General features: G+C 24.5%; 1 protein-coding gene and 1 long non-coding RNA gene across 4 annotated transcripts in view; one reads left to right on the top strand and one right to left on the bottom strand.

The window, feature by feature from the left end:
• Nucleotides 1-1,059: 1,059 nt before the first annotated feature.
• Nucleotides 1,060-24,624, bottom strand: LOC135923354 (uncharacterized). 3 transcript variants are annotated; one of them, XM_065458049.1, is made up of 18 exons: nucleotides 24,461-24,624; nucleotides 23,846-23,857; nucleotides 15,999-16,124; nucleotides 15,434-15,867; nucleotides 14,480-14,554; nucleotides 12,150-12,295; nucleotides 8,959-9,169; nucleotides 8,287-8,358; nucleotides 7,554-7,598; nucleotides 7,374-7,465; nucleotides 7,294-7,328; nucleotides 7,214-7,238; nucleotides 3,102-3,151; nucleotides 1,674-1,696; nucleotides 1,560-1,625; nucleotides 1,433-1,504; nucleotides 1,336-1,385; nucleotides 1,060-1,286 (listed from the first exon to the last, which is right to left on the bottom strand). In XM_065458049.1, exons 1-18 carry the CDS (start codon nucleotides 24,516-24,518, stop codon nucleotides 1,154-1,156), a joined length of 1,725 nt encoding a protein of 574 aa, XP_065314121.1. In that variant the 5' UTR covers nucleotides 24,519-24,624; the 3' UTR covers nucleotides 1,060-1,153. The 3 variants fall into 3 exon arrangements, 2 of the variants coding, with proteins under 2 accessions (XP_065314121.1, XP_065314122.1); XM_065458050.1 differs by lacking the exon at nucleotides 23,846-23,857 and having other exon boundaries at nucleotides 24,461-24,623; XR_010571198.1 differs by lacking the exons at nucleotides 1,060-1,286; nucleotides 1,674-1,696 and having other exon boundaries at nucleotides 24,461-24,623.
• Nucleotides 23,552-27,977, top strand: part of LOC135923355 (uncharacterized) — a 29,463-nt gene continuing 25,037 nt past the window's right edge. Inside the window, exon 1 of the long non-coding RNA XR_010571199.1 lies at nucleotides 23,552-23,736. This is a non-coding gene — a long non-coding RNA (uncharacterized LOC135923355). The remainder of the gene's footprint in view (nucleotides 23,737-27,977) is intronic.

Raw genomic sequence — 27,977 nt, forward strand, 5'->3', positions numbered from 1 at the left:
GAAAGATTGGTGAGTTGGATAAATATCCTAGAAAAGCACGGACTAAAAGTAAATAGAGAAAAGACGGAGTATATGGTGATAGGAGGAGATGAAACTGAAAGTATTGATATAAATGAATGGCAGATATCGGCAATTTCCACTATACAAACAAACGGCACAATAGAAAAAAGATAAAGAGTAAAATTAATATAGGGTGGTAAAAGCGGAGATTTTTATCTGGAGTGCTATTTGACAAAAGAATTCCACACAAATTAAAGGGAAAAATTTAGAGATCCATAGTACAACCAACTATTCTACACAGTTCGGAAACATGGCCAACCTAGGAATCAGACGAGAGAAGTCTACAAACTATGGAGATGAGAATGCTGAGATTGATTGCTGGCAAGAAAGGATAAAGTGCGCAGTACAAAAATCCTAAATAGTTTAAAGGTAGTGCCCATTAAGACTAAGTTAATCGTAAACAGACTTAGGTGTTATGGGCACACAATGAAAAGGCCTATGAACTACAAATGAAATAAGGTTGAGAGTTTGGAAGTGATGGGCAAACGAAAAAGAGGAAGGCCATAACTTTAATGGGGCCATAAAGTTAGAGCCAATATAAAGAAGTATAAATTAGATAAAAGAGATTGTATGAATAACATAAAGTGGAGAGAGATGTTGAAGGAACATACCACCAGAAAAAGTGAAAGCTAAAAAGAAAAAAAAATATATAAAATAAACCCATTGTTGTAGTTGTTGAAAAAAAGAAGAAATAAATTTAATATAATATACTAAATGTCATAAGAGGGAAGAAGGAGAGATCAGAAGATGCCAGCTGGGAAAGAACATAGAATATTGGGATTTGAACTATTTTTATGAATATGAAACATTTATAAATTATTTTGATGGGAACATAAATGTAAAACATGAAACAATGTGGTTTTCCCTAGTTGGTAATGTCATTGTTGGTATTTATTTAATTATTAGAAAAGGATTGTTTGGGATTGATAAGTTATATTTTTTAAAGGGAAGGGTTTAGAGTAAGGGGCATTCTTCTATACAACTAGAAATTATAAACAATTATTTTTTTAAACATATTTTTAATCAAATTTCTGTGTGATTATTATTGATAAATAAAGTTTTTGAAATAAATTGCCCATTTAAATATAGAAATTTATAATACCCTTGCCCTTTGAGAATATAATTCTGCTTGATTAGGTCTTTCACAATTATTCAAATTCATAGAGCTTTTTATACATTTATATTTTTTCGCAACAGCAAAAGATGCTGATAATACTTCGATTATTCTATCAAATCATAAAAATTAGTATTTTGCTAAAAAAAATGTCTCATTACTTTTTTGCTTCAATATTGAATGGGATAATAGTATTTTTCTTGCAAAAATGCTTTAAAAGATTTTTTTAAGAAGATATTTTTTATAAATATAAATTACTTCAATTAAAATTTTCGCTTTAGAAGGTTCAAGCCAAACTTTATTAGGATCAATATCTTGGGTACTTTCAAACTTAAAATTTAATAGATTTATTAATAAATTTTGATTAATTCAATATCAATTTTACCAAATAGGCTAAGTTAAGAGCGTTTGTAATGCGAGAATAATCTCGAACATCATCACTTTTCTTTGCCTAAATAGATGATTATATTCGATTTTTTTTATTCAAATATTTTTTAACCTCGTTACAATTGGGATAAAGAACTAAATAATGAATTTAAAAATGAAAATATATTAAAAATAAATAAGGCAAAATATTGAAATAAATACATTTAAGAATATAAAATTTAGAATTAAGGATCTTATAATAATCAAGGACCATCTGGGTTATGTATTATAAAAAATTAGTACAAGATGCTATTCAAAGAAATGTATGCTTCAAACATGTAATATTCTGACAAGCTTTCTTATAAATTTAAAGTTATACTATTCAAAAACATAGAGATATTTTAAATTATTGCTTAACTCATTTGTCAACATTTGAATATAATTAAATGCACCCATTTTTCGATACAATGCAGATATTCAAATCATTCTCAAAATTTTAATAAGTGTTAAAAAAAAGTTAACAGCTCATTATAGGAGGACAAATATTAAAAAAAATTGTTAATAATAGCGAGTTATTTACCGCACTGAAAAAGGTAGAAGAGTTAGTGGTCAATTCTTATTCAATAAATAAAATTCATGGGCTAGCATTATTAAAAATTAATTTCACTCCCAGCTGTTAAAATGAGTTAGAAATAATGGCTAAAAACTAAGCACTCTATGAGAAATTATAGAAATTTTTTATTATTTCTATTTATTTTTTTCATTTTTTTTTTGAATTATTTTTATGATTTTTATGCAATACTTTTTTTGGATACAATTCTACAAATTTTGTTTAAATCTTTTAAAAAAAAACTTGACAAAATAATTTGAGAGAAAAAAGTGACTTTGTGGGTAAAAACAACTGCAATAAAGTCTTTTGAAATTAATACAATTATTTTGGTTTAGACTATATATAGATATTTTATGCTTATAGACTAATGTTAAAAGAATTTTCGAAATATTATGAAATTTGATACTCGTAATTTTCATCAAAAGAAAAGAGTCAAAATTTTTAAGCAACTTATTTGATAAACTACAACTACTTTTTCATTAATAATTTTAAACTACTCTCATAGGTTTTGTAATAGTGATTAAACAGCAAAACTAGAAAAATAATTTTTTTTAAAACTCTTTACTCTTGTGGGGTAAAGGAAATCGGCATTATTAGATTATATAACACCTACTAAACTTGTATTCGGTCTAAAAGCAAATTTATAGAAATATTTAGAATCTTAAAGCGCTATAACTGTACAATACATGGATTAATCAAATTTTTTATAAATGGTAATTAGTTATAGATGATATTATAAATTATATTATAGGATTATTTTTATAAAACAATAATTTAAAAAGCAATTTTTTGTAATAATATTTTTCAAATAGAGTGGCAGTCCAATAATTGTGAACGTTGATATTTAATAATTTGTAAAGTATAATATTTTATCACCTTTATAAACTATTTGATATTTTTTAAAAATTTTTCCCATTTAAAAAAAAAATTTGTATATAAATTAAAATTTACTTAAGTCATTTAGCATTGTAATTGCTATCTCTATTATGAATATGATATTGCTAAAATATTTATGATAATAAATTTATTAATATATTATGATGACGACAATATGTGTAATTAGGCATAATCTATCAGTCGATCAAGGCAGTGAAGTATCTATAAATTTGATTACGGTGTAAAGGGGGTGGAGGCAAGAAATAGATTATATAATATTCTTAAAATTCTTAAAATTTGTTTCATTTATAGTTTTAATTTAATTTTTTAATACATATTTTTAAATTAAGCTATTATTGGATATTGATAAGAAAAAATGATAAATTACCATTTTTTAATTGAATTAAATTAAAACTAAAAGGAAATTTTTTGGAATACCAATTCCTCTTCCCTCTAACCCCTATCTAAATAGGCTACTGTATTCATATATATTCCTAAAAAATAGGGTTTTTTAACATAAATTTTATTGGAGTTCTTCCATTGCAGGTCTTTATCTATGTATTTATATACAAGCTTTAGATTTTCACTTTTGTTATAAAAATGCCTTTTCTTAAATAGGCGCTTAGCCATCGGGGGAGGTGAATAACTCACTACCCCATAACAATAATTTTTAAAAAATATATTAATTTGTGGCAAAGTATTATATTTTAAATAATTTATAAACTATTTTAATTTATAGTTTAAATTAATTTAAATATTTATTCCTTGTGTATTGATACCATCCTCCTGCAATAATTAAAGTAGATTTTCTTACATTTTTAAAAATCGTAAGGACTGAATGGATAAATTTATCTTCACTAATACTTATGATTAGTTAAAATTTCTAAAATTATGAAATGTTCAGATATGCGTTGAGAAATAATTTGCTAATTAAAATTATTTCTGAATTTTTTATAGTATACAAGAAGAAAAAAAATCCAAGAAGCATACTAGACAAAATGATTTATTCTATATCAAGCTTTAGAGCTTTTTTTTGATCTAGAAGAACTCATTTTAATGCCCTTTAAAAAATATAGGAATGACCTGAACCATAAACAACAATTTTATGCAATATTTTTCAAAAATATGATTTAGATTTAGTTGAGGTTACGATAATTCTCGAATATTATTATATTATAACTTAAAAATATAAGAGATCATATCGACCAAAAGTTTAATGAGAATAGGTATAAATTATTATAAAAATTTAAATAAATCAAATTTAACATAATAAATTATAATTTTTTATATTATAATTAAAACCAGTACCGTAACTAAGGGAGTGGGGGTGAGGCCCTCAAAAAAGATCTTTTGAAAATAATTTTAAAAAAAATATTCTGAAACCCCTGAGATTAAATCGAATAATATATTGTTCCTTTCATAATTTTTTATCTCGATCAAATTATATGAAATTATTCGCAAATTAGAAATATTTAAAATTATTCAAAAATATTTAAAATTATTTGTAACCTCTTTCTTGGTAAACATTTTATTTTATTTTGTTATTATACTCCTGTTTTGTCAATTCATTCAAAGACTAATTTAAAAATTAAAATTCTACGAAAATAATTTTTGTAAATATTTAATATTTAATTCAAATTTTTAAATGAATAGTTTTTTAACAATTGAACTAGTGCTTGCTCAACTTTTTGAAGAGGTACCAAATTCCTCTACAATTAGTAATGAAGAAGATTTTGACGGAACAAATGACGGAGTTTTGCCTTCAGATACAGCTGGTGAATTAGAGATTCATAATTCAATTGATAACGACATTCTAGAACCATCTTCTACAAGAAGCTATTCACTAATTTCTCGCAATTTAAAATAAGAAAAACAGATGCTTTATATACTACAAGCCCTTTTAATGGAGAAAAGGCAGATATAATAAAACTTGAAAATGATTTGCATTATAAAAGTCCATCAGGTTTCTTTAATTTTCAACGAGGACTTTTATACCCTAATTGTAGATCAAAGTAATATTTATGCAAAACAAATGAATGACCTAATATATTTATAAACATCTCATATATTAAGGGATTTATTGGAATTCTATAATTAACTGGTTATCATTCGCTCTCACAAGAAAAGATGGCCTATATTTCTAGCCAAAAATCCGGAAAACAATAACCCAATTACTATTTTGAAATTTGAAATATAATAATCAATTGGCAAACATTACTAAAATAGATATACATTATAGATTTTATAAAGTCATTATATTAATAAATTGAATAATAAATTTCAACAATTCGAAATTTTTAAACAAAAAATTTATCAAGAGTGAACAGATGATCCGAGGAAAACATTCTTTAAAAATGTTCATAAAAGATAAACCAATTAGAATCGGATATAAATCTTGTATATTGGCTTCTTCCGACAATTTATTCTCATATGATATATATCAAGGAAAAAGCCAAAATAATTATATATATGAATTAGGTGGAAATGTAAATATTAAATTATTAAAGCATTATGTAAAGCAAATTATCATAAATTTTGATAATATCTTTATTTCATTTAAACTTTTGTCATATATTTTACAATTGGAACTGGGATAATAGAATCCGGTATCACCCAGTTGAATCTATAAATGCTGTAGTAGAAAAAGAAAGAGGATATTATGATTATAGTTTCGAAAAATTAAATGAAATATTTATAGTTCTTTAGAATGATAATTCGGGACCGTTGCATCGACATGCCACACCATCTATTTGCTTTCTGATGTTTCTATGTATTAACAGAAAATATCTTCTAAAATAAAATCAGTCAAATATGATCACTGCTTATAACAAACATGATAAATATGTGGAAAATCTGGAAATTCGTGAATTGAAATGACAAAAAGAGATTGCTTAAATTTAGACGAGATGTTACTAACTAGTAACTACCTCGTTTCAACATCAGTAAAAATTGAAAAAAAAATAAAGCACACAGAGTGAAAACCCTACTGATTCATCTGGATATTATTTATATATCCAAAATTATAAATGGGAAAAGACTTAGATGCAGTTATTACCATACACAATCAAGATATATGTGCCAAATATGTCAAATTGCACTTCATATTAAATATTTCATGGATTTTTATAATATATAAACATTTTCTTTTTTATATTATAAATTACAAAAAAAAATAAATAATATTTTTGTTGTTTTTTATCTAATAGTATTATACATAAATTTTATCTTTTTTAAACCTCTTAATGGTTAATGATGCAGGTTTGAACCAGGCTCGATTTTCTATTTAAGATTATTCTTTTGGCTGTTTTTTTAGAATATCATATTTGAGCATTAATCAACATAATTTAAAAAATTGAGATTTTTATCCACTATAAAAATTTTAATCATTAATGGGTGGCTGATAGATGCATTATCCTATTATGCACATTGTCGATCTTTTTAACATATTCTATGATATTTATTCTAAAGAATATTATAATATAATGTAAACTAGTATTGCACTAGAATATATTGCAGCTGCCTTACACTAGGGTCTCAAAGACTCTCATTTTATATAAAATAAAATTATCCTTTCGAATAATTTCTATTATAAACTAGAAAATCATGGAATGCCACTTTAAATAAATAAAATAAGTATTTCTTTATATAATTTTCTGAATATATCCATGAAACGAAACTTTTTATTTTAAACTTGTCATTCAAGTTTTCCATTTTAGATAATACTTAACCCCTAGTATAAATTAAAAATTCCTAAACATTATATTAGGTGAAATTTTTTTGGTTATAATTTAAGGGCTAACCATCAGATAGTTAAATGAGTAACTTAATTAAATTTATGTCAAAGAATTTCTACAATTTCATTAAACTAAATTAATCCTTTGTACATATCTCCCATTTTTCCAACCTCTCTTCAACCCCTAGCTACTTACTCATGGTTGATTTCAAACTCGTTGCCTATCTAATAATTTATATTTTTTACTTCTTTATCTCCATTTTTATAAATAATCAAAAATGGTAACATTATATTACTCATGTGAATAAGTTTAAACAAAATAAATTTATAAAAATAATCTTAAAATGTTATTATTTTCATATTTATAAATGCAATTTCATGATACTGCAAATGCAGAAATGATATCCTATTGCAATACTAGTTTACATTAAATTATAATATGATATTTATTTACTTTTGTTCATTGGTTTCAACTAAATCTGATTAAGCGATAAAAATGAATAATAATAAAACCAATTATGAAAACTAATTAACCTGAATAGTGATGATTCAAAAATAATTCAAACCAGCTAAAAAAAATTTATAGAGATTATAACTCATATTCTAGATTATACATATTAGGTGCAGAATAAAATCCTTCATATCTTTTCAATTTAGTCAACATAACACTATTCTTAATATGGTCTTTTCCTAGTTTATAGAATGCCTTTTATATATATTGTGTATAATGTTTATAAAAAAAAATATAAAACATAAATAATTCAAAGAATACAAGCATAAAAAAAATATTTAACTTCTGGAAATTGTATCGAATCTAAACTAGTCAACTTTAAATCAGCCTAAAAATGATTATTAAAATGTATAGATACTATTAGGATGTATTGACATATTTAAAAAAAATGTATTATATACAACGTTAAGCACTCTAAATGAAATCTAAGGAGCAAATTGTTTTATTAACTTTTTTTAAAAAATATTTTATAAATTGGATTTAATTTTTTATTTTAATCCAAAACTAGATTTAAAAAGGGAAAAGCTTACAAAAATTTACGCTATAATTACAAAAAAAAATTTTTTAATTAAAATTTAATCGTGTTATAATTATGAGGAAACTCTTATTTGGAATGCTAAGCGTGTTAATATTTTATCAGAAAATATATATGCTTAAGAAAATTTTAAAAATATATATGAAGTTGTCTCATATTTTATTCCCCCTTTTTAAAGTGATGCCTTATTTTGCTCCTAAAATTATAAAAACTAAATAAACTTCCAAAATAAAAGAGAAAATTGCATGCCATTATTTTGGTATATTTGATTATCTACTTATTATGAAAACTATATGCTAGTTAGCAAATGCTTAATTATCATTTAGTCCCTGTAACGTCATAATTACGAGGTGATTTAGCATATGAAGGTACTCATTACAAGTTGATAATCATCATTAAGTCTTATCTGCTATTAAATTATAATCAACTTCTTCATTAAATAAGAAAATATTATTTATCATAAATATTATTGTTATTATACTTTGGTATCAATAAAAAGCATATTTTTTAACCATTGTTTTTGCTTTAGCATATCTTTCGCAATTGTCTTAAACTAAAATATAAAGATGTAAAAATAAATTATATATACATTGCTCAGACTTATTATATAAATCTTCTTTAGAATATAAGATTAGGGAAGACCAGAGAAGCTTGATAAAGTTTATTTGATAGATTTATGACATATTTTAGATTTGTGAGCTTAATGGTTATGATATGTAAAAAAACCCACTTCAAAATAAATTTAACTAAAATCCTCTATGAGTCAATTTCTTTTGACGCCACTTTACTCATATAATTAACTTTTAGGATCCATCATTTTAAATTTAAGATGATCGAAATTTTTTAAAAATTAATATTCTTTAAGTTACATTTTTACCATATATTTATTCTCCAGTCCTAGTATTTTTAATTCATAATCTTATGATCTTTTTATATAATATTACTATTGGGTTCCTTAAATTACTTTATTTTGAATATGCTTGGCAATATTAAATATGTTTCAAAGGGAAATTAAATATATGAAGAACAGTAAATTTAATATAATTTATTTGTATATTTTATAGAAAATTATATTTTGCATAACATTTAGGAAAAAAGATTGAGTATGGAAGTTAGCTTAATAAGATATGAATAAATATGTATAATCATGTACCGTATTTATCGTTTTATTGTTTAGCTTTATAAGGAATAAAGGATCCAAGATTCTATCATTAACTGATAATAAATTATTTAGACATTTCCTTTGAATATCATTAGAATCTAGGTGGGAATATCCGTTGAATAATTCTTTTTCTAATTTTACATCTTTTAGTAGCAAATTCAGTTTATGCACAGTTATTATCACAAAAAAATTATGAAGGTCTCTAAAATAGAAAAATTTTAAATGTGAATGGTAAAAACTAATAAAATTGTGTGTACAAATTCTAAGAAATTATTTTTGCATATCCTCAAATTATTATATATATTTTGTAAACATCAACTAGAGTATATTTAAAAAATTCAAATTATTTTTAAAATAATAATAATAAGAAGAAATGGAAATGTATCAACATAAATAAACATAGAAAGATATTTGGCCATATAATATTTTAAAAATATATTTTTCGAAATTATTTAGTTAATATTTTTAGTTATAATTTTAAGGGAAAAAACTTTTTATACAGTTTTTTAAATTTAATTTATAATAATAAATACTTAAAAACTATAGAAGTGAACATTTTAAGGCCGGTCCGGATTTGAAAAAAAAATTATTTTCAGGCTCGATCCGCTATTAAAAATGTTTTTCTATTAAAATTTTTATTCTCCTAAAAATAATTTTCGGGCCAGGAATTTTTAAAAAAAAAAATTTGTTATTTTGTATAAAATTATCTGTATTTTCTTACCGGTTGAATCCAGTGGCGTCGCTAGGGGGGAGGGCGCGCAGGTGCTCGAGCCCCCTGAAAAATTTGAATAGCCCTTTGAAGCAAAAAAAATTTTTTTTAATGGCTCCTTAACATCTCCTTGAGCTAAAAATAAATTTTTTAATTGCCCTTAATTTCTTTTATAATTCTATTGAGTAATATATAGATTTAATTTTATTTATTAATAAGACTATCTTAATTTTATTAAATGAATAGTATTTTAATTAGGTATGGGACTATTCCTGTATTGACCCCTTGGCCCCATCCAACCACGCCATCAACATCCTTGACCAGAAGGAACAACTTAAAATTTCTAAATACACAGAAATAATAAACGATCATTGCTTCATCCCAATCATATCAACCACTCTTGGCACCTTCGGCAAACTCGCCTTAGCATTTTTCAAAAAATTAGGATCACAAATCAGCAAACTCTCAGAAGAACCCCGAGAGGGTTTTTTTCTTCGTCGATTATCCATAGCGATTCACAAAGCTAATTATATCAGTTTCTATGGTAGCCTTCTAGCCAAAGAGCTATCATAGACAACGCTTAAGTCCCTTTTTCATTTTTGTTTCCCTGCGTCACACCATCTCCGTTCTTTTTTTTTAATAGTATTATTATATATTTTTCAAACATTTTTTAAATATATTAAATTTATATTCATATAATTAGATTATGTTTTATATATTTTATATAATCTATAATATATTTTGTATATTATTAGATTAGATTAGATTATTTCATATAAATTATACTATGTCAGCTTGCAATCAAATGTGTTAAAAATATAACAGTATCACTCACTAAATATTAATTTAGCTTTACCAGTTGAAGCTTAATTGACTTTAATTATTTAATATTATATAGCCCTAATAAATATAATCATTTATTAAATGAAAATTAATAATTAAATATTTTAGCCGAGTTCAAAATCACTAATCAACTATATTATTGATTTTTAAATTTAATTATCATGTCTCTTCCTAAAATTATTTTAAGGTCCAAATCCAAATAAGTATAAGAGATTTATTTATAAAAATAGACATATAGTTAATAATCCTCTATTATATATTTTTTACAAAATATTAGATAAAATGCCACTTATACAGACCTGAGTTATATAATATATTAGTTAATATTTTTAAAATTTTACTAATAAATGCTTTTGATAATAAATATAAGTAACAATTTAATTACAAATATTTAACTCCATCTATTTATTTAATATATTAAAATTAAACGTATTAATATTCATCTCACAATAGATGTAATAAATTAGATATCTTTTCTTCTCTTTTTTACGTGTTTTTAGAAAAGCTATATTTTTCTTCTTCGAAAAATAGATTGGTTAAATCTTTAATACAAATATATTTTTGATATTATTACAAACTACCATTATTTTAAGATATACTATACCAACTAGAGATGGTGACAATAATATATAAAATCTTAATTGCTTTCATGATATCACTCTGGTTCTTATTTTGTAGTTACAAAATGTTTCATTTCTAATATGGCATCCTTGCCGTGTAAATAACTCAAGGCCAATATATTTGCATAATTTCTTCTTAAGGTTTAATGTTTTATCAATTTATCTAACAGAATAAATTGTGATGGGTTACCCTCGTGAGTGTCATGGATAGAACTGCAAATTAACCAGCATCTACTATTTGTGTGGCTATGTAATTTAAGATTTTTACTAGAGTTGCTGAGAGCATATGATCGCATATTTTAGATAATAAAACATTGAAAATGGAAGATAATCTTTTAGAAATTTAATATCACACAATAATTTTCTCTTACTTATCTAGCTTCCATCATGTCATCTAAGAGGAAGCTCTAGCCATCATATAGTTTTATGATTTGGATTAATCGTTTATATTCTCTTCTTCAAGAATTGTAGATTTGGTAAGGTCTATCAATTTTTTCATATTAGACCATTCTATAAAACATTGTCTAAAATGGTAATAGGGAGTTATATTAATTTTATGACCTTTTGTCAATGTAAGTTGCTAAGAATTATATTATATTATGTAGTTTTAAATTATTTTTAGAAATGTCTTGTATTATTATTTTTATATGACATTCAGAATAATTATTTAGAGTTAGTAAATTATAAAAATAATATATTAATATAAAACCAGGCCGAAGACCCGCAAATTGGGAGTATGAGGGGCGGGCTAGCTAAGCCCCTGGTTTAATCGATAATTGAATGACCAGTAAGAAAATATTAAACACTTCATTATATTATTTTCCAACTAATTTATCAATGTAAATTTAAATTCATGTATTTAAAAATCGTCCCCCAAGGGATTTTAAAATTATTTAAAAATTTTGAGACTAGACAGGCTCGTATAAAATTTTCTAAATATTTTAAGCCTGGTCCTATAATAGGTGTCACTACATTTGACTGAATAAACGATATTTTTTAAAATTACTTACATAAGATCTTCAATGGAATTAGAGAATTTCTCAGTGAACTTGTTGAAGTTTTCAATAAATGACTTTTGAATCGTTATGTGCGTGTTTTTAGACAATATCATATTAGCGTCTTTGGCAAGATTTTCTATGAGTTGTGTAAGATTAGTCTATTCCATTAAATAATTTGTTTTAATAATAAAAGTGATCGGTCATTTAATCAACTATCCTTGCCCAACAAAAATCATATTCTGATAGTTCTGCATATTTAACTTCAGATGAAAAAAAGTAATATTTAAGAGACCAGAATTATATCATATATAAAAATTTGAGACGTTATAAGATTAACAGATGAGGTTAAATTTTCATAATATTTAAAGTTATTTTTTTGCTTATGTCTCTATAGTAAAAATTAGCATTTAAGAAAATGTCTTATGTTTATTTTACCAATATGAAATTTTAAATCATATGATGGAAGACCTTTTGGAAACACATATTTCGATTATGCCAAAATATTAAGTAGAGCATAATTAGTATATTTTACTGCTTTGATCTGTTTGAGATGGTTTAAATAAGAAAAAGGTTAAATAATAAAATAAAAGAAAAAGTTAATGCCAGAGCTTAGATATAAAAATATTTGAGATCATGTTTGAGTTAATATAAGTGTCTTATAAATAATTCTATCACCAATTTTGTCAAACACAAAATAGTAATCAAATTATATCCAAATATATTGCGAAGCGTGATATCAGCCAAGCTCCTGGAAGCTACAATTATAAAACTTATACTAAAAGGGCATATTTAGTAAATTTTACCATTTAGACCTGTTTGGTCGAAAAAGAAAAACCGATTATAAGAAAAAGAAAAATTTAGAGCTTCAGTAAGAAAACTATAATAGCTATTTAACTCAAAATAAATTCAATCCATCTGCTGAATCACAAGGAAAGTGTATCAAAATGGGTCCAAAGCTTAGGGCAAATATATAATGCTTAACTAGTGTACATTTGTTTCTAATATTTAGTAAACAGTAGTTAAAAAAATATCCGTTAGAATAAGAAAATTTATACCAAGACTCGAGATAAAATGAAAAATATGGAAAGAACTAAGAAAATTATTATATAAATATTTAATATAAGAAATATATAATAAAAAAAAACTACTTTTATGATAAAAGATACGCCACACACTCATATTCTAAAATAAGCTGCCCATTTCATATATTATTTTAAAAAAAGAGATTTTATATGAATACATAAATTATAATAATCTTTATCACCTTGCTATATGTAGCGCAAATGATTTATAATTCATATTCTTAAATTTATATTCTAATTATTTAAAAAAAAGGTTCATATTATCTTATAAAACATAAGTTTTAAATGTTAACAAAATGTAAAAATCAAGAATGGCAAAATATTTATTATAATAAATAATGTATAATATAAGGGAGGGGAGAAGAAACTAACCCTACATTCACAGTTAGGGCGAATTCGCGTCGAAGTATACAAAAATTTATATAAAATTATTATATTTCATATGCTTTGCAGCGAATTCGCGTTATCTATGAATATAGGGTAAGAGGGATCTTTTTCGGATTTTAATTTGAGTTTTTTTAAGAAGGAATTCGTTTTAACCGTCCTTATTAAAGTTTTTTATCCAATTGAAATTTTAGGGATTGGGAACCGGAGTTCGCTAAAAAATAATTAATTTAAGAGGGACCTATATTTATTAATTGTATTTTTTTAATTTCTTGGAGTTCCAATAGATTATAGATTCTATTAGCGGGAAATGAGGTGACACATTATACGTCCTAGTAAAGTCTTTTGCCACTGTGCCTAAATGTTAAAGACATGCCATCGGGACGCTTACCAAACTAAAAACCGAGGCACAAAATTAATAGAGATAACTGTGGAAATCAAAGATTTGCCGATCAACCTATTTTAAACGGTCATTGACTTTGAGGCAAAAGAAAATATGCTTAGAAAATAAATCAAATTGTTGGCAGTACAAATATCAAAAGACGGGATATGATATCATAGCCTATGACTTATGACAATTTGAAACTAATCGTTTGTGAATAACATTTTCTTTTTCCTATTCGGTATCGCGTCCAGGCATTCATGGTCGTTACAATTTTTTGCGTTTCTGAGTAGTTGAAGGTTAGTTTGATCGAGATACAAACAAAGTTTTTCAAATGCACATTGAAACATGGGAAATAGGAAACTAGTTAATGGTTGGAAGGATTATCCTAACCTTGGAGAACTGAAGAAAGCCAAGATTATAAACTCTTTTAATATTGAATTTTAAAAATACAATTTTAATTAATGGTAAAATGCAATTAATATATAATATACGATTTTAAGTGTTCCAGAAGCATTCACATAGAGTATCTGTTCGTCTGTGCTATTCTTGATTATATGACTTCGTAACTTTTAATTATCATTTTTTTAAAAAATATAGGTATAATAACTATTTGTATAATACTATTTTTCTTACAATGCAACGGGTAGAGGTTTTCAAAATTAAATATTATGGTGATTTAAGATAATATAATTGCTTTAAAGAGAAAAAATAAAAAAGAGGTATCAATATCAATTATAATTGACATTTTTTTGTGAAACAAAAGATATTTGTTTAATATTTATTTTTCGGATCGGGTCGGGCTTCGGACAGACCTCTAACGCTAGGAATAGATTTAATAAAAATTTATTAGAACAAATTTATATATAATCTACAAATATTTTACTTTAAATTTTTTCTTAATTTATTTTTATTTTACTCTATTTAGAAATTTCATAATAATATTTAAATTTTGTGTTTTGTTTTTTTTTCGCTCTTTTTTTCCCATTTTTTATGTTCATTTTAATCCTGTTAAATCGATAATATTCTTTTTAACAAAATTTAAAAAAAATACAAACTATTTAACATATTTGAGATTCCAATTTAAAATACAATATCTGAAGGAAAAAACGCAAAACATATATAACTTAATTTGGGATGTACAAGAACTCACTCCAAAAAATTTAATAAATATATGTGCATGAGTTTGTTAAACAGCTATATTTCGCCGATTTTAAATTAGAATTTTAGCCAAAATAATATCTCGCCTAGAGATTTTGTTAATAGATGTCCAAACCTTCCATCTCATAAATATTTTGGCTAAAATATTGGGTTATCCGTTTTTAATGATCGAGCAGTTTAATAACATTTCTTATGAATGACCTAAGTTTTAGGAAAGTCCTGTCTATCTCAATGAATGGAATATATTATAAATCACATTAAATTTATAAAAATATAGTAAAGAATACTTGATCATAATCCCTTGCAATCTTTTTCATATTCTCGCCTCTAGTTTCACTTCCGCCCAATTGAGTATATATCTTATTTAGGTCTTTAATTATTAGGTAGGAAGCATAAGATAAATATTCTAACCAGATTACCTCCTTCTTTCCCATAATATTTTCTTGGAAATAGATTGTAATTGGTAAAATACCCGTAACTGTGAATAGATTCTCTATTCGCTTTAATATTTCCATTTTGGTAAATTCAGAAGAGGACCCCGCTAATAATGTAAGGTTATTCTTTTTCAAATATTTTCTTAAAATTTCTTTTTTGCTCTCATCAGTTTCTTTCTCATAATCCTTGCAATAGCGGAAATAAATTCGTAGTCTTTCTAGCGGATTGCGAATTTTTTTCCCAAAAAGTCTGTTTAGTTTATTATTTTCCTCTACATTATTTGTATCTTAGAAAAAAAAAAATTTTTTTATTTATATATTTGAAAATACAAAATAAAACTAATTTCCTCTAAAGAAAATAAGTTTTTTTCAAACTTTTAAAAAAAGGAAACATAATTTATTATTGAATATAGCATACCTAGAATTTCTATTAATTTTTCATTTTTATATTCTTTCAATTCAAAATTTGTGCTTAATTCGCAATATTTCAGTAGCATATCTATGCATTTTATTTTGATTTTCTTGTTTGATGAACGGATGCTCCCTAAATATAAATTTTAATTAGTTAATATGTTAATTACTATTATAAAAAAACTAAAGTGTTTAAATCACCTAATTCTGTTCCACTCTAAAATGGCAAAGCCAACTCTTAACTTAAAAATTTTGAACATATATCTCTAAGTTTGACCTTAACTGGAAGACAGATGCTATCTTTTAATATAAAAAGTTAGTTAGGCCAATTTGGAGGGAGTTGGTTAAAGCTATGAATCAACACTCTGGTCCAATTTTTAAAGTTATTTTAATTTTATTTATTTTAGAGATTTACGAATTTACAAACTATAAAGAATAAATGACATTGTGAAGAAAATATTAAGCTATTGTTTTTTGTTTTGAAATGAAAATAAAACTTGAATTATTTAGAAAATTTTATTTTGTTAAAAGATAAATTATTCTGAATAAATGGTTAGGCCCCCTTACATTTAACACTGTCGGGATAGGAATATTTAATTTTTTAATATTTAAAAATTATTTCGAATCTCTCTGAACATGGGGATTCGTAAAATATTTTAAAAAAAAATTATATATTTATTCTAAACTATTATGCTTTTGATTAAAATTTAAATTCGAAATAATATTTTGTCTATATTATTGTTTTAATTTTAGTAAATAAAAATATATTAAATTTCGACTCTTATTTTTAGCCCCCTGTTTGAAAACAAATATTTTGTCTAACTTATTAAGCTACCTGTTAGCATCAATACATATATTTATAATGAAGAAATAAAATTACAAAACAATGTAATAAATTATAAATAGGAGAAGGGATTAAATAACCTTCACCCATTATAACCAAATATTATTTTAAATAATCTAATACCCTATCAATAACATTTAGACAATAATTAATGGAAATAAAAAGGAATAATTTGAGTAGCGATCAAAATATACAAAAGACATAATATTTTTAATCAAGGATGAAGGATATTCAAACCTTTATTTTTGACATCTTTTACTCAATATTATATTTATAAATTTAAACCTAATAATATTATCTTAATGTATTTATTATTTCATTATTATTAGAATTAATTTCTATCTATCTTATTTTTATTTGCTAAAGATGATATACAACTAAGTATATATATTTTGTTTATTTTATTTTTTATATAAATCAACTATGATGGATCCTAATTTATTTACTTTTAGATAATTTAATAAATTTAGTTATTTAGATCATATATTTAAATAATAATAAACATTAAAAATATATTTAGGAAAAAAAAATTTTCAAAATATTCTAATGCATACCTGCATCATAAAATTTCCGAACTAAAATTTAGAAAATATATAACGTCACTGTATATATAATTATAATTTTGGAAATTGCAATTTTAAACCCGGTCTCAAACACAAATTTTCATTAATATTCTTATTATGTCAAAAAATTTAAAAAAATATGATATGATTATTTTTGTGATGAATTATATATAAATGTTTATATTTTTACTGTTCTGAGGCGTTAATTTTATATTATATTCAATTGATTTTAAAAGTCTTATATTTTAATTGGTCTGAGGGGATATTTTTGTTGTAGTTTTGTACTATTATGATATATATTTTTACATATATTTTATAAAATGTCAATCAAAAAGAATATATTTTTATCAGTTATTTTCTCAAGAAGATATATTTAATTACTTTGTATTTTTTTTTGACTTTTAACTTTTTATAATTTTTTTGATATTGAAATTTTAATAAAAACCATATCTCACAAAATTTTGTCATATATAAAAATTGATATAATGTACCTTCACACACATTATTCATGACTGTTAGATAAAATAGAAAAAGAAGGTTATTTTTTAGACCATTTTATTGGCGAATAATATTTATTTTGCAAATTAGTTTTTAAAATAACATCTCTATCAACCTGGTTAATTCTATAATATCAAATTGAACCCAATTCTCCCAATTCAAAGATTCACCAATCAATACTACCACATTTCCAAGCTAATTCCCTACAATTATAATGACTTATGTATTGCTTGTTGAGAAATTAAAACGAAATATAAAATATGTACAAAAAGTGCATATTTTTATGAAAATATAAAAAAATCTTTCAACAGTTAAGAATTACTAAAATGTTTTATAAAAGTTTTAGGCATAGTTTTATACTTAGCCTCTGATTATTAAATATGAAGAAGTTAAAACGTTTATATTTTCTTTTCCCCTAGAAAGCTCATAATGTTTGAATTGTTTAAAGTTGAAGATAGAATTCTTTATCGGAGAGAACCATCCAACAAAAAACGTGCTACAGTTACGTCTTAATATTTTATCGTATTCTAAAAATAAAATGTTGCATTTTTAAAGTAATTAAATATCTCGCGTGAGCGACATCAAGCTCCAAAATTTTTAATCAGGGTTTGTAACACCAAAACTAAATTCCTAGTGATTGAGTTCAAGGCAACCGTTTTTAGAAGGGATTGCCTTTAAAATTTAGTGACCTGATGTTAATAGCAGTAAAAGAAGAATGGTCAACAAATTGCAAATTGATGTAAGTTTAATTAACGGTACGGCAATCAATTTTTGCTTTGTTAAAGTGCGAAGAATACTTTCAGATGCATTATGCCATAAGGAGGAAGCCTCATCTATTATATAGTCAAATAGATAAAGAAATTGTAGACCAAATCCTATAATTGGAAATGTGTAGTGGGTTATGAAACTTTAAGAGGTCATTAAAACAAAAATCGACAATTTTTTTCCATTATTTTCTACATTTTTTACTCGTGATTTTTAAACTTCCTAATATAATTAATTGGCAGAGATTACATCATAAAGAATTGGAATGTCGAAAATGTTTTTTTGTATTTGCTGTGAATTAGTGTTGTAAATTCAAAGTTAATCATAACTTTAAAAAAAATATATGGATTTTTTTTGAACAAAAACAGACTGTCCATTTATTCTAATTAAATTAACAAGAAGACACTTTTTTATTAAAGTCTGTTTCTAAAAAAGGATATCAACTAATTTCTAAATTTCAATTTTTCAATTTTAAAGGAAATAGGATTCGACTTAAAGACAAAAAAAATTTATATTTATAAAAAATTTTCCTATTCTCCCTTATTTATCCTCCATTTACAATGTAAAATTATAACATCAAAATAAAATTCTATGTATATATTTCTATCTTATTGTTAATTATTGGGTTAATGATGCTTGGTACTTTAAGGTACCATCTATCAAATTTGAATTTTGTTTATTTTCATTTGGATAGGCACTACCAAATATATTTATAATATATATTTGAAAAATCGTAAATTTTGGAAAGCCTCTATGGCCTAGTCGGTTAGAGTTCGCTTACTCATCCCATGGTTACGGGTTCGAATCCCGATAATAATTATGTTTTTTTTCTTATTCTAACTTGGTGGTTCCATCCTTGGGGGTATGATATATAGGAAGCCGGACTCGACCACGTGATTCCATATTAATATATTAAATAATAAGTCTTATTACATTTTAATAAATTTTGGTCGGTATTTAGCAAATTATATTGGTATTTAGAATATTTCCATACATTCACTTGGTAGTAAGCATCATTAACCTAATTATTGCATGTCTCAGTAAAATGTGATAAAAGAATAAAAAGAATTAAAAACTTTATAAAAATTTTTAAAATTATTTTATTTGAAAAATAAAAAAATATAATATAAAACTAAAATATCGATTTGGTGACGAGAATATTTCCTCTCCTACAGTGGCTTAGCCTTGATCCATGTGAGGGGGGGGGGGGTTTGAAATTTTTTTAGGGCTTCGCCCCCAAACCGCATTTTAAAAATTTGCTAATTTTGTGCTTTATTGGTGTCTAACCACTATAGTAGCCAGTATAAATGAAAAAAATATTAGTAAAAAAATTTGTCAAATATATGATTGCGACTGAAAGCATTATTCTGAAAATTTTATCAATGTTTAGTCAAATGCAAATTAATTCTATCCATTCGGTGTAGAAAGAAGAATAAAATCGCCCCACAAACCTCCCAATTTTTATGATCACTCAATATATCTTATTCTATGTTAAAAATAATTATTTTAATTAAATTTTGCATATAACAAAATTTTGCAGAGAATTTCATTATAGATTTTATTTATTATTTTTATACAATAAAATAAATTTCAAAATGTATATATTATATACAGATTATATTAAAAATTTATTCTAAATAACTATATTTAAAAAAAATAGAATTACAATAAAATGAGCAATTATTGTGCGGTATTTAAAAAAAAATCTAATTTAACAATTATAATATAATTAATACAAGTGAGTATAATAATAAAACCTATATAATTCTTATTAGAGATCAGTAAAAGTAGAAAATCGAGATCGGGCTGGGAAAATTCGGGCCGGGTTGGGTCGGACATTGGATTTTTTTTAAAATATATCTAAATATATCAATTTATGTTAAATTTTTTATGCTAAATAAAAATATTTGATTTTATTTATAAAAACAAGACGCCATATAACATATAACTCTTATTTTGATTAATTATAAAAATTAATTTTATATTTAAATAAATTAGGGCCAGGCAGACAAAACTTTTTTAAAAAAAATTTTGTTTCGGGCCGGCAAAATTTTTTAAAATAATTTCGGGAAGGGCCGGGCTTGAACAATTAGGCCCTGATGCAGATCACTAATTCTTAGTGCAAATGCAATATTTTTATTAAAAATTTAATATATAAATATTATGACTAAAAATTCATTATAATTACGTTATGAATATAAAAATTTGTTGACCAAGATCATATTATAATAATCGATTTGCTCCCTCCTTTAATAACAACTCATTCGTGCGTGCTGAAAACCTTAAAATTAATAAATACACTTCCCTAACTAATTGCAATCTCATACCAATTGTATCCGACACAACTGGTTTTTTGGCAATCATGCCCTAATCTTCTTCAAATCTCTTGGTAAAAAAATCCGCGCCATCACTGGTGACCCACAGGAAGGCTTCTATCTCAGACAGCGCATATCTATTGATATATGCAAATCTAACTGAATTACCATCCACGGCTCTCTTTCTTGACCTCCTCCCACCCAACATGCAATTTACTATACTAATTATTATTATTTTTTTTTTATTATACATTTTTTATATAGATTTTAATTTTCAAATAGTTTATATATTATTTTTAATATATTTTTTTAAATTTAATTATAAATTTATTAAATTTGATTTTGTTTAAACTTTTTTAAATGATTTATATTGCTAGATGCAGTGCATATATGGAATAGTCTTCATGTGATTACCTATTATGGATTATTTTCAAAAAGAATTTGTGTTTTTATTAAAATTATAAGTATTATATTTGAATTGAATTAAAATAATTTTAATATTATACTTAAAATTGTGAAAATTTTAAAAAAAAATAAACCAATTTTATTTAAATTGTATAAGGAGAGGTCTACTTTTCTCTGAGATTTAACTAATTCATCAAGAATCAAATTTTTATATAGAATAATCTCCTTATAAATATTTAATATTGCGAATGCATTTAAATGGCTTTCACCGGTGTTATTTCTAAAATAGGTTTTTAACCTTTTCAAAGTTGAAAAAGACCTATCATTGTGAAGTAGCTAAGAAACAAGCAATGTTTTAATATTAGGCAGGGAATCTAAAGTGCAATTATACATGGAAAGGTCCTGCGAAGCGCACTTTGGTCTCAAAGAATACTCTATTCTGTCAAAATTTTTATACCAAAATTCCACATCAGAAAATTTATCATACGATCCTGAGAATAAATCTCTGAGATTTTCTTAATATCCTTTCGCGTTTCAAGTGTACTTAGACTCAACAGGCAAAGAAAATAGCTGTTTAAAATAAAATTTTGATTAATAAATCTTTCCTTTTATAGAAATAAAAATGTATCAAAAAAGGGAATAAAAATATTTATCTTATGAAAATCCTCAATCGTAGATGCATCAATATTTAAGAGATTGGACTATCTAGAAACTACTCTAGGTTTAAAATTTTTAATCCCAAACAGCGATCATAATTTTCTCATTATATTTACCAAATTAAATGATTTTTCTATTATTTTAAAATTATAAAAAATTAATTAAAATTTTTAAAACTATTTAATTAGTATAAAATTTAATTAGCGTAACAATATAAATTTTATTATTAAATTTATAAATATCTAACTATGCGAGAAAATATATAATTTTTATTGTTAATTAATATTTTACATATAATTTTTAATATATAAAACCATATCATTTAAAATTAAAAATTCTTATTTGTTTTTTAAATTTATATCATTTTCATTTTCATATCGTATATTATTTTATTTATAAATTAAAACCATTTTTTAAATAAAATTATTTGCAATAAGAAAAAAATTTTTAAAAAAATTTTTCGGACCTTTTCTAAGCCACTACTATCCCTCCTACAAGTTATTAAACTACTCATTATTCTATGGCTAATAGTATATTTAATCCAAATAATTTGTAATTATAAATTTTTTATTCTTTCTATTTTATTAAAAAATATTTTTAATCCCTTAAATTTTCTAGCAGATCTGGGAGGAGCCTTGAAAAAGAAAATTTATTGACCTGGACCGAACTTGAGCTTATATTTTTTAAATTTTAAATTTAACTTATTTTAAGACTATTTAATAAGACAAATATAACAATATTAATTTCTTCTACTGCTGTATGTTGAAAGCACACTGGTTCTTTCAATCTAATCATCTGTTTTGTTTGTCCAAAACAGCTACTAACTTAAATAAATTTGTAATTTTATTCTAATAATAATATATTTCAATTTGCAAACAAATAGATTGCTTAATTACACTGAAGTATAGGTTTTCATATAAAATAACTTATTTCTTATTAATATTAGGCAATTACTTATTAGTATATTTCAGCAAAATTTTATATAAAATTATTTGAAGGACTAGGGAAAAATATTTAACTTATGGCGGGTTTGGGAATTCTTTTAATAAGGGTCGGGCCGGATCTAGGCCTACAAACAATTTTTAATGTGACCCTGGTCCTGAATTGATCAAGAAATCAAGGGTCTTGTAGATATCTGGTTCAAAGTTAGAATAAATTCACAAATATATAATTAATATATTCTTTTTTTATCAAAAATATTTTTATATTCGTAAATAAAATAAAATTTTATATTATTTGTTCTGTCGACTTGCCAATTTTGAAAAATAATTTCTTATTTAAGGGTACTATTTATTTAACAAATTATATGTAATTAATATTATTTACTTTTTTTATCCAAAATGTTTTTATTTTTTTGTAAAAAAAAGAAAATTTTTTTATTTTTTATTATGGTGTTTTGCCAATTTTGGAAAAAAATTTTTATTTAACGTTTATGAACTATCATCTATCCAATAAATTTGAATTAAAATTAATTTTATTCTATTCTATATAATAAATGACAAATGATCTTAAAAAGTTGAAAATAAACATTAATTTAAGATATATTCTGATTAAAAATTTTAATTATTGCATTATATTTTATAATTACAAGAAATAGAAATTATATCAAAAAATATTTAAGTTTGAGGAAACCTTATATATTAGTATTTTTATTCAATCGTATATAAAAAGGGGCAGAAACTATTCTAACATTGGCAGGTTAAAATTAAATAATTATTTGGTTTTACATGTTTTACAAATTTTTCTAAGTTTAGAATTGAATTCGTTTACTTTTATAAATTTATATTATAAAATTAATATTATTTACCTCTCCCAGTAGCTAAGATGATTTTATTTTTGTAAAAATAAAAAGATATAATATTTAAAAAATGTTGGTCTATGTGTTTTTATTCGTCATTGTGTTTATTTTTTTTAACTTGTAATCATTTTTTGAGGGCGTTTTTAAATTTTAAAAATCTGATTTTACAGGAATATATTTCAACTTATGCAAAATATTTATGTTTGGAATATTCTGATTAATTCTTGAACTAATAATAATTTACACTAACCATTCTATTGATGTTTATAATATTAAACGACTTTAAGTTTGACGTTTGAAATTAATCATAAAAATTGGAATTTATTTTATGGAACTTTTCTTTTAACCTATTTTTCGCTCATTAATTAACATTTCATAAATTTAATCATTCAATCTTATAAAAAATTTGATGAATTTATTATTACTCTGAAAAGAAAAAAAACCCTATTAAAATAAATTTATCTTCTCTTATATTTGTCATTAAATTTATCTTCTCATATATTTGTCATGTAAAGTTTTAAATATTAATTTAGCATCTAAATAAAAATAAAATAGAATTAAGATAAAAAATATTTATAATATAATAGAGATAAATAATTAAATTGTTATAATTATTATATTTACCATGTGATTCGCAGAAAATCAGAGCAAGCAGGAGGAAAATTATCAAAGATTTATTCATATTGAAATTGATTTTAAGTAAAGATTATTTTAATTTTTAATATAATAAATTAAAACAAATTTAGGAATTTTAAATAAACATAACTCGGGGAAATTTAAAAAAAAAATAATAAAAATTCTACGAATTGAGAATGAAAAATAAACACAATAATTTAATTTTTCATTTTGTAAATAAAATCAAAATTAATAAATTATTTTAATAAATAGATAATATTTTTAAATATTTCATTTTATTGTAATAAAGTTTAATAAAGTGAAACCTTTTAAAAATGACCATAATTTTACCCGGCATTTATTATTGGGAAACAAAACTGGAAGGTTCTAATTTTTATTTTAATAAAATGATAACTTCGATATCATTATTAAGATATAATTTTTCTTCGAAAAAACTATATTTAATATTTGGTATGTAAGGTTTATCTACCCATTTATGGAATGGTTGACTTTCGAAATGATGCTTTCAAATAATATATTATAATCAAGTATGTATAGTATAATAAAAAGTAAGCATTGAACAAAAAAATGACATTTTTGCCTATTAAATACGGGGGGGGGGGGGAGAATTATAATATTTCTATATGAAAAATTAATTTTTTCAACTCTAAATTTTCTAGGGGAAATGAGTCTATAATTGAAAATTTTTATAATTAAATATCTTAAGAAAAGAACGAGGTACCCGTGCGCCGACGAAATTATCGGCAGCTGGCGCAATTTCCAAAAAATTTTATCGACGGCCGGCGGCGCTCCGATTTTTAGCCGATGTCAAAAAAATCGGCGTAAATAGGCGCATTTTATGACATAAATATTTTTAATTGCTTATTATTAAAAAAAATACGTATATACACTACTCTACAGATATCTCGGCATTTTAATATTGATTTTATGTAAAAACATTTTATTTAAACTGAATATAATGTCAAATAAAATAATATTATAATTAACATATCAAATATAGGATAAAATAAAAAAAAAAATTATATAAAAACGGAGGTGGGACTACAAGTTTTCAAAAAACATGTATAATTATATTTAAAAATAATGATTTGTAGGTTTTGTCTTAAAAAATAATATTCTTTTGGTTCTGATGTAAGGGCTATTATCTTATCGCCAATATTTTTTAAGAATTTTAAGGTTCCGCTTGGCATGTGTCCAAAAGAAGATATAACGATCGGTGTAAAAATATAATTTGTGAATTTGGAATATTTCATTGTTTTTTTTTCTCGGCTATATCAACCGGATTCGAATTTAAATTTTTTGGGAAAGAAGATACGCATGTGAAGTCCCAAATTAAGGATTTCCCTAAAGATCAAGGCACGGAAGTTAAGTCATCTGGTCTTAAGCCATCATCTAATGATAAATTTGTAGGTTCCAGGATGTTTGGTATCCGGGCCCTGGTAAGAGAACGGCTAATAGCTAAATTAATTGCTGCATGCCTTTCATGCCTGCCTTGACTATATATACAATTTAGACCATGTCTCCCTTTGGAGTCAACTAATATTTTACATTTGATGCATGTATGTGGTTCAACAATGTTACATCCAAGTCGATGGCCTATGGCTACTCTTAATTGTTCATCTGATAAGAGGTTACCTAGGTTACGACTTGGTTATGCTTCCAACCATTCATAATCACTAGTAGAGTCAGCATTCTGTAATAGTTGAATATACTCCAAAGGGGGGTTTGATGAGATTATTTAAAAAAAATTTTTAATTAAAGGTTTGAAAATAGATTGGTGTGTTAAGATTGTGGGTAAAACAGCTTATGGTGGAGCTAAAGATACCCAAGCTGTCAAGGCTGAGTTTATAAGGTTATTCTTAGAAGAGATAAAAGAAGATATCATGGCTTTATTCATAAAACGCGATGCCAAAAATGAGGAAAAAGATATAAGATTTAAAGGATTTAAATCTAAACCACCCATTTTCGAGGGTAATTGTGAGAAACCCCAATTAAAATCTTCCAGTTTAATATTTAAAATGTTTTCTAATAATCTTCGAAAAAATTCATGAACACGATTAATAATTTCATTATTTAAAAATAGGAAGAAGATCTAAAAATATGTAAAATCTTTGGTAAAAATAAATATTTTAAAAGAAAAAAGCTCTGGTGTGAAAGAATTTCGTTTAAAATAGTTTCAAGTCCTAATAAGCCTTCGAAAAATTTTTCCACGAACACCTCACAGTTGGAAAAACTGCTTAAAGGTGAACCTAGAAGATTAATTTCGCTTTTTTTAACGATTTTAAACCCTTGGATTTCGAGAGTATTAGAATTTAAAAAGCATATTTTAGATTTAGCTTTATTTAGAGTAAGGCCTATGTTTAGAGAATTCTTCTTTATATATTCTATCACTGCAAGAATATTTTTAGAAGGTCAGCAAATGGTACCATCATCTAGATACCATATGTTTAAATCTAGATTAAAAAAGGATTTTAGACAATGAACTAGGTTATGTATACCAAAACTAAAGATCAGAGGGCCCAAAGGGTTTCCTTGTTGAATACCTTCGTCAGATGGAATTGTATATTCCCCGAATTTGAGAGGGGTTCTACAGCCATAATATTGTTCAATAAATCTTGCATAAACTGGGAATTTATCATAAAAAATATTCAAAATACTTTTCAGGATAAAGAATAAAAAGCATTTTTAAAATCAAGCTTACAGACGACGGCGTCTGGAGGAGGATCTTCGATATATATGCGAGGAGAGTGAGCGGCTATTTCGCATCCCCCTTTAGTACCAAAGCCTAATTGATATGTTTGGAACATTTTTGAAGCATCAGGTTTGATGCGCTCAACGATTATCTTAGCTAATGCAATTGGCCGAATCCACCATCAGGTTTAGAAAAGGCAATTAATCTTGCCTCAAAAAGAATTTGGTGAACTTGACTAGGTAAATCATTGTTCAATATATTTTCACTAAGTATTACCAATGAATTTACAAATGAATCTTGATGAGGATTTTTAGGGTTAATTAAAAATTGGAATAAGAGGGGCGAAAACCGTTAATTCCCCCTGAAGAGTTTTTATAAAATAAAACTGTTTTAATTAGTTCTTCCTTGCCTATTTCGATTAAATTAGATTTTATAGGGATGGGAAGATCTTCAGGAAAAGTCTGAGGGTGCAATTCTTTTAATAAAGTGAAAGTATGTTCATCAAATGGAGCTAATTTATCATTAGATGAAGCCAATTTAAGAGCTCCACATACGTCCCCTTGGTCTATTTTTTTTGATATGATTTTGCATTTATGGGCAAAATCAGATGTAGCCCTTACATCAGGAACGTAATTTTCCATTTCTAAGTCATATAAATGGTATTTTATATTTTATATATTCATGCAAAATAGTTTTTTTATTTTTATCTGTAGGTTTAATTAAGACTTTAAAAGGAAAGGTTAAAAGATTCTCCCAAGCCTTAAGGGAATTTAAATTTGAATTAACTTCCATAATAAGTGTTGTTAAAAAATT

This window comes from Gordionus sp. m RMFG-2023, chromosome 2 (genome assembly GCF_954871325.1).
Source record: "Gordionus sp. m RMFG-2023 chromosome 2, tfGorSpeb1-WG-v2, whole genome shotgun sequence".
NCBI lineage: Eukaryota > Metazoa > Nematomorpha > Gordioida > Chordodea > Parachordodidae > Gordionus > Gordionus sp. m RMFG-2023.

What these genes read in the sequence shown, in the direction of transcription:
- LOC135923354 (XM_065458049.1), bottom strand. Translation starts at nt 24,518, where the DNA reads ATGAATAAATCTTTGATAATTTTCCTCCTGCTTGCTCTGATTTTCTGC. An exon ending in CTCTTAACTTAGCCTATTTG is followed by an intron (nt 1,505 to 1,559) that starts GTAAAATTGATA and finishes TTAAATTTTAAG; the next exon opens with TTTGAAAGTACCCAAGATAT. An exon ending in TTCAATATTGAAGCAAAAAA is followed by an intron (nt 1,287 to 1,335) that starts GTAATGAGACAT and finishes ATGATTTGATAG; the next exon opens with AATAATCGAAGTATTATCAG.